The following is an 8,388-nucleotide window of genomic DNA, read 5'->3' on the forward strand; positions in this document are numbered from 1 at the left end:
ATGTAATAAGTAATAGTTAATAGATGGTGGGAACCTTCTGTAAGATAACCATCAAATTACAACCAGATTCCAGTTTCCTGAAAGAGGATAGCATCAAACTCAAACTGCTTAGTCAGCCAACAGCGCAATTATGGGGGAGGGGGAATGTACATGGCTGCAGATTGGGTATAGTGACTGGGAGCAGCCACATAAACTGTAGTGCTATTCAATTAAAAAAAAAAAAGTCAGACCACCAAGAAAAAAAACAAACAAACAAACAAACCACACACTAATAAGTAGTAAGAAGTAGTACTACTCCATCTTTGTGGCAATATATCAGACCCATATTATGCCTTTTAGATACTGAGTATCACTCTAAAGACGATAATGGAACATAAAGAAGGCCAAGGCTATTCTACTAAACGGACTATATAGTCAAACATGCAACAATTGCAACCTTTCTAGAGACTTGTATGTAGAGCAATTAAATTGCCTCTGGCTACATTCATATTTTTGCTAAACATCAATGAGGAACTTGCACTGACCAACATTATTTATAGAGAAACACAAAGGAGCTAAAAAAAAAAAAAAAAATTAAAAAACTTAAGCCGCATATCCACTACGTGATGTTACTGAGTGAATGCACGATTACGACATCACAATCACGCAGTAATCGTGCACAAATCAGGCACTATTGTGTCGGAAACGACCAGCGATGCACGCTCCCGCTGGTCCTATCCGACATCAATTATCTACTGAACATGCTGGTCAATCTGCCGATAAGGAGAGATTGCCCATGTTCAGAGATGATTGATGTGCCTACACTGAACGATTAATCGTTCAGTGTAGGCACTGCAGGGGAACAGCAACAACGGTACGATTACAATGTTGCAACTGAACTGTCGTGCCGCCGCCTAGTGGATGTGCGGCATTAGAGAACCAACTGTCAAAAATTATATATATATCTCCTCTTGTAAGATTTTTAAGCAAAATGTCCATTATTCGACATAATTTAACGTAAAATGGAGATTTACAGTTTTTTTTCCTTGTTTAGGCCCTGCCAAACTAGCCAGCAAAACATAAGCGTACTTAAAGACTACACAACACATACTGGAAATAGCCTTTAGAATATGTTCCAAAAAACCTGAAAAGTGAGAAACATGAAGGCTGTGTATTCCAGTATGAAGAATGCAGCTGATCAGGTGAAAGGAAAAAACCTGCCCTATTATTCATGATTTCAGCAAATTTACTTTACGTTAAGCAGTTTTTTTTAAAAACACACTGGTAGCAAGCTGTCCGAGCTAGAAAACTAGAATTAACATGTAACTATTTTATGATCTGGCACGTCACGGGTCTTTAGTAATGGAGAGCAATGCTACCTTTTTTTGGACAATTCAAAAAAAAAAAAAAAAAAAAACAAAGACAATAACTCTGTTACACAAGATCAGTCACAAAACTATCCTGAATCCTATACATAACTCGAAATCGCTGAATAGCAGTACTTCCATTTAGGTACAGAAACAATCTTTCTACAACTGAATACAAGGCAACAAGACCTAAAACTTTTACGGTTATCAAAGTGTCCAAACAAAATACTACAGACATGGCCGCTCACGTCATGAGAGTAAATAAATGAGTCATAAGCAAGGGCTTCAATGTTTGACAAACAGTAAGAGGAAGGCCACAAATGGAAATAAATACTTATATGGCACAAACATTCTCCAGCTCTGTACAATACAAGGAAATAGTTATTCTTGCAATGAGGCCTCAAAAAAACTGCAATTTCAAACTTATGCTTTACAAATGCTAGATCAGAAGATGTCAGGAGGTTTGCAACTAGTGTATGACAAAGCGTCCCCCCTTGCTGGGTCCCCCAAAGCGTTTAGCCATGGTAACAGCAAAAATGCCACAATGCATTCAGGAATATGACATGCAAACTGGACACGATCATAACAGTAATAAAAATGGTAGTGGGTATGGTTTCTGATTTGATTACAAGCAAGTCCCTAGCATTATAAACCCTAGTAAACCACAAAGTAATAAACAGCAGCAAGGTGCACTTAGAAGGAGGATGTGATGTCCCTAACATTTCTGGACAGATTTCATTGACATCTGCCATATTTAAAAGAGCTGCTTAGCAGAGTGAAGCTTCAGGTCTCTGGGTGTGGTAGACGGAATGGGATTGAAATGTAGGCAGCTGTTTAGCCGCAGGTTCAAATCCCGACAGCGGCTGCCCGACAGGATGAAGATCCTGACAGAGGCAGGTAAGTACTCTAACCTCCCCTGTCCCCCCCAACCCTCCCTTAGTGGTACCTAACCCCCCCCCCCCTTACCGTTTCCTAAACCCAACCCTCCAGGGGGGGTGGGGGGGTGCCTAGCCAAAGCCCTCCCCAGTGTGGGTGCCTAATACTAAGCCCCCCCCCCAAAAAAAAAACTAACACTAACTGCCCTAAACCTAAGCTCCCCCGCAGCTAAGAGGACACGCGGCCCCTACTTACCTCGTTAGGCCATGTGTCCTCCTGGATTCCGGCGTCGGGATTAGGATAGGCATCGGTATTTTGACACCTATCATGAATCCTTTGCCAGCATTCAGCAGTCAGTATTGTGACCGGCGGTCACATAACTAAATCCTGCAGTGGAAAAATGTGAGCGACAGGCTTGTAGTCTCCTATTTAATGGAGAATACATTACACAGTTTGGTGGATTTACATTTACTCGGACACATCTAATGATGTAGCAGCAAGTAAAACCAACATGATATTCTTTACCAGTTGAGCCGCGTATACAATGCCAGCAGCCTTTCATCACACATGTTACAGCTAAAGAAATACTTCTATACAGAGGTCTGTATAGAGTCAACACCATCTGTATTAGTTTTCTTTTTGTTTTTTGGGGGGGGGGTTTTACAAACTCATGCAGGACTAATAAGCCACATGAGCATTTCTATAGAGGAAAGACTTGTGCCCTTGAGGAATACAGCAAAAAATGTGAATGCTAAAGCAACATATCTTCAGGATGATAAAAGTACAAAAAATACAGTTAATTCAATCCACATTTGCTGTTGCAAAAACAATACCCCCAAACACCTATTTTAATAAGATCACTGAATTTCATCTAACAGTGTTTGCCATTTGGCATGAAGCTGAATCAGTATTACATAAGTTCTTTAGACCTAAAATCTTAGCACTTCCAAGGGTGGAATTAGTTTGCAGCTACCTATGCGCCCGATGGAGCTATTCAATTGTTTTTCCTGTCAGGCGCGATCAGCTGCCGGCGCTGGCATTTGAGCTCGCACCACCCAGGGGGTGCGAGCTGAAACGCGCAAAAAGTGACGTCCAAAAGGAACTTTTTCCGATCACGACCAGCACTCTTAGGTGGCTAAGCCCAACTTCATTGGGCGTGATATTCTAATCAAATAAATCTCGCACTGCGATCTCCCGTCACTTTCGCCGGGAGATTGGGCACGAGAAAACAATTGAATTCCGCCCTTAGAGTAATGTTAAATAAAAAAATTTAAAGATAAGTTCCACATTTCCATTTTCTACTCAAACTGCATGATGAAATCCACACAGCTATTATTACACTGCAAAAACCACCACAAAGTAGACCTCAGACTACGACGTCACCAACATATCTGCAATCAACTCACTCACGAACAACATTAAAAGAAAGATTAAAAATATATATATATATATATATTCTCATTATGATGAAAATGAATAATGCTTTAAAACTGATGCTAGAGATAGGCTTTAGAATTACAGAGCAAAACAGATGCATTTGATCAACCAGCAGTTATATTGATAAATCAAACAGGTCTTAAATTCGATTCACAGCAACTAAAGGTTTCAGTCCACCAGCTTTTCGTTCAGTCAAGGGAACAAAAAAAAATGACTGCAAGGAGTCTGATGCAATCCTTGTACGTGCAACCTTAATTTTCATTTTAATCTGATCTGTGACTGAGCTCTGGCCTAAGCACACAATGTAATACTTCGCTGTACTTCAATGATATGAAAGAAATAGCCAATAACCTATACAGATGGACACTAAAAAACATTTCTAAAATTATTCGCATCTCAACCCACCACTTATGGAGAAAAACGTATCCAAACTGATATTAAAGAGGGCAATTAAAAAGGTTATATAATAGGAGAAAAGATAGCATGCATATGATTTTATGCTAGAAAAGGGATGAAGCTTACCAGTTTCAATTAAGGAAAAAGGTTAGCGCTTACCACTATATTATAGGTGTCTGGATTCATGTACTGTAATTCAGGGCAGGCTGACTCTTAATGGTACTTCCTGACATGTCCCATTAATCGGACTCCATGGGACCCTGCACACACCACCTGATGTGTACCATTATTCAGATTCTATGGCACCCTGGACACAGAGCCACAGTTGTGGCAAGCAGGCCAGGATAAATCTAAATCACCAACACTGACTGGCAATACAGGAATATTTATTTCCGAGATGCATAAAAGATTTGCACTGGTCGTCAATTATTGTTTCATGGCCAAATGTTTCAAATATTTAAAAACCTAAAACCTGGAGGTACCAATAGGTTTTCACACTAAGATTTGGGGCATTGTTAGTTTTATTTTCAATGGTCATTAGAAGATTGAAGGATGAGATTAAAGTTGCATGTCAGATGATACAGGATGACATATCACCAAACGAGTAGGTTATTCAGAAAAGAAACCAATTGCTGACATAATATTGCAAAAGCATGTGACATGAAAAACTGGGTTTGACTTAAGACTCAATTTAGCTAATGCAGACTTTGCACACAGAATAAAACATCAAAATGCTCTGCAACAGGAGACATGCACATAAAAAGCGTACATGCAATCACTGCATGATACAAAACACAGTATAAGTATCAAAATGTCCCATAATCAGACCATGTCATACAACTAGCAAATAAAAATGGCATCAAAAAGCCTCATAATTCCAAAAGATTAATTCTGGCTATGTGCAAGGAGCCTCAGAGGCTAAACTACAACAGTTCAAAAACTAAGATCTCTAACACTGGTGGTGGGGAAGACCATCTTGAAATACCTACAATACTTATACAGGTCCATTGGCTCAAGTGCAATCCAATGATTAAGATTACCATCTAAAGAGTCGTATGCAACAAATGACTGACATTTACCCCTCTATGACAGACAGCGCTCCTTAGATACATACCAGGTTATATACATGATCCTAGCAAGCACAGTACTTTACAATCCATTGTTACTTGACTGTTAATAGTTGGCAAAACCATTGGCCTTTATACATACTCTGCATCTGATCCTAGAGCCATGCTAGAGGATGACAAGTCCAAGATGGATCCAATTACTAGAATTCATGGGAAGGGGAGGAAAAAGAACTTAAATAATTCAACCAATGTGTTTTCCCAATAGTAACAACGATCTCCAACTCTGCCCTGGGCACTTCCCCAACACCCCATCCCAGGTACCCCCATGCCCTTGGTGTAAGGGTGCCTAGCAGCAAACCCTGTAGTTGCCTCAAGCTGGGCATGAGACGGATGGGGGGGGGGGGGGAAGAGGACACAGATAGAGCCACATAAAGGGATACAGGTCAAGTCCAAGTCGAAGCCATCCTCCTGGTATCGCCTTTTGTTCCTGCTGACGAACTCCTTGATGATGGCGGTCATGTCGGGGAGCCTGGGGGTGGGGAAGAAGGAGGAGAGGGGGGCTGAGAGGTGCTGCTGCTGGTGGGGGGCGGCAGCAGCAGCCCCGGCTCCGTGATCTGCCTCCTCTGCCCGGCCGCTCAGGTCCCCTCTCCGCCCCCTTCTCCTCCTCCTGGTGCTGCTGCTCCGGGGGCTGCCTGGGGAGGCCAGAGTATGGCCGGGAGGGAAAAGGGGGCAAGTGGGGGGGATGCGGCCTTCTGCTCTGGGCCGCTCACAGGGATGGAGTCCCGGGGTACCCAGCAATGACAGCCCCGTCCTCTGTGCAGTTCGGGGTACACGGGCGCCTCCCGGGTGCTTCCTCCACCCTGCCCGGGCTCGCTCTGCTGATCCTGCCCGCGGAGAAGCCGTGTGTCCCGGGCCGATGCTCCCTGTCTCTCGCGGCTGCTCCTGGCCGCTGGACCGTTAGACGGCCGGTGAAGGGAGGACCGGTCTGGTCGGTGCAGGAGCCCGCCTGCCGCGTCTCATGTCTCCGCCGCTGCACGTTCAGGCTCCCATCATGGCTTCCCTGCGAAGAGTCAGCGAGGAGGCTCTGCGTATCCCTCCGCCGCTGTTGCTGCTGCTCGTATCCTTCCGCCGGCAATATAGTCCCGCGCCACATCACCCCTACAGCGGCTTCGCCGTACTGCCTCGCCACCCCCACCGACCTCAGCCCGACCACTTGCGGCCGGCAGGTACTCAGTCTTCTCGGCGCGAGTTGGGCAAATGGCTTTTCACCAGAGTAGGTAGAGAGTCCCAAGTTTCAGGCGGAGGGATATTTTTGTCAGAGCTAGGGACTATTTTTGTTCCTTGAGGAGGGAGGGTCACGTGGTGTAGAAGTGGGGAACTTTTGCAAAATGTCATTTTTTTTCTACTTTATTTCCCTCTCTTCCTATTGCATCAAGAAAAAGAGAGTGGTCGTTTCTGTGTTTCTCTACAGCTTTGGGGGGGAGGTCTATCTTTTGCAACCATGCTATAATATGTTTTATATATACACACTCTCATTTTCATAGTATTGTGTATAATTTTCAAACATACATTACATTGCATAAAGTGGCCCTCTAGCTTTCAAAAAAAAAGATGGCCATGGCTGCTTTAGTGGTAAAACATTTTCACCATGTACATATTACACATTTCTGATTTGTAGATTGTAGCTGTTTGGAATAAAGTCTTTACAGGAATACCATACCATGTATGTTGTGTATTGTACAACTTGATTATAGTGTACTCATGTTGTTTCTGAGCATTCCACTTTAATGATTGTACTATCTGTTCTTGAATACAAAAAAAATTCAATAAAACACATTTGATTCAAAAGTGTTAATGACTTGTTTCCTCTTGTTAAGAATAACTTACTGGCTTTATTATACCTGGCAACAATTGTATTTTTATTGCCATTATACATGTTCTATCACATCAACCGATTGTGGGGGCAAATCAATTCCAGGTGATGTTGGATTGATTTATGTGATGTGCCATTGGAACGGCGTTTACTTCTAATAACATCTCTCATTTTACCTTCAACTGCCATACATTGCACGCTGTAACATCATACAGAACTTAATTGCCTTCTATTTGTCTATATATACATTTTGCAAATGAGCTTCTAGCCTGGATAAATATACAAAAATAACTAATTTGGGGATGCCATCTATTGATGGATTTACTGATATTTATTTGTGGGGTTTGGGTTTTCCGTTTTCATTAATATTTTTTAATGTCTTACAAATAGCAATATGTTAGTCCAATGCATTTTGTAATACTTTTAATCTACCATAATTGCTCAGAGAATATTCTATGGATCTTTACCCACAGATGTAAGAATGCATTGCCAGGCCCCAGAGAAAGAATCTGTAGGGGCGTAAAGATGATACTCTAGCGTCTAATGTTTTTTCAGAGTAGAGTAAGGCGCCTCTTTTAAGGGGTTGGGTATGGGATCCCAGCTGTCAAAATACAGACGGCGGCATCCCGATAGTCACAATCCCGAAAGGTAAGTTCTCTAACACTAACCCTCACCCCTAACCCTCCCTCCCCGGTGCCTGAACCTAACCTCCCCCTCCTCACACTCCAAACCTAATCCACCTCCCTACTGCCTAACCCTAATCCCCCTAGTGCCTAAACCTAACCCTCGATACTTACCTTCGGGATGCCAGCGGTCGGTATTCTGGAGCCGGGATCCCGACTGCTGTTGGATTACAGTGCCAGTATTTAGACCTTCGGGATCACGTCAGGCGGGATGCTGACTACATCCCCTTTTAAGAATATGCAATCAGAGCTAGGTGGGTGTCCTGGAGGGAGTTAGTGGCTACACCCTGTACACTCCCAGTAGTTCCCCACTGTATATAAATCTGTAGTAGTCTAATGTTATCTTTCAGTCTTCCTCTTTCCATTTTCAAGGTGTGTTATAGGTGTGTAGGGACTGGCCAGAAGGGAACTTTGATGTAGTTGACCGGCTTGACAAATGATTGCAGTATGTGAATGCAGAGCATGTGTGATTTGTAGAATTATACGTGTGTTTATATATAAACACACGTGCACACAGACACATTATATATATATTTATATATATATATATATAATGTGTCTACCCCCCTTGCTTGTTCACCATTATACCATCTGAAACTGTTGCCCTTTCACATATATACGCGTATCCCATCACTCTGGGAGAGATTCGGAGACGTACGTTCTGCCCATGTTTACGCTGTTGGGCAATGTTTTTTATACTGCGGATGAAT

At 42.7% G+C, this 8,388-nt stretch overlaps 1 protein-coding gene across 2 annotated transcripts in view; it reads right to left on the reverse strand.

Moving 5' to 3' along the window:
* Positions 1-6,075, reverse strand: part of PTEN (phosphatase and tensin homolog) — an 83,607-nt gene extending 77,532 nt beyond the window's left edge. Inside the window, exon 1 of one of the 2 annotated variants that reach the window (XM_088444325.1) lies at positions 5,563-6,075. In XM_088444325.1, the coding sequence (XP_088300451.1) occupies positions 5,563-5,641 (79 nt within the window). In that variant the 5' untranslated portion in view covers positions 5,642-6,075. The remainder of the gene's footprint in view (positions 1-5,562) is intronic. The other variant, XM_088444324.1, reaches the window with a different exon arrangement.
* Between the last annotated feature and the right edge of the window lie 2,313 nt (positions 6,076-8,388).

The sequence above is a fragment of the Taudactylus pleione genome, unplaced genomic scaffold (assembly GCF_031769625.1).
Source record: "Taudactylus pleione unplaced genomic scaffold, aTauple2 ptg000354l, whole genome shotgun sequence".
NCBI lineage: Eukaryota > Metazoa > Chordata > Amphibia > Anura > Myobatrachidae > Taudactylus > Taudactylus pleione.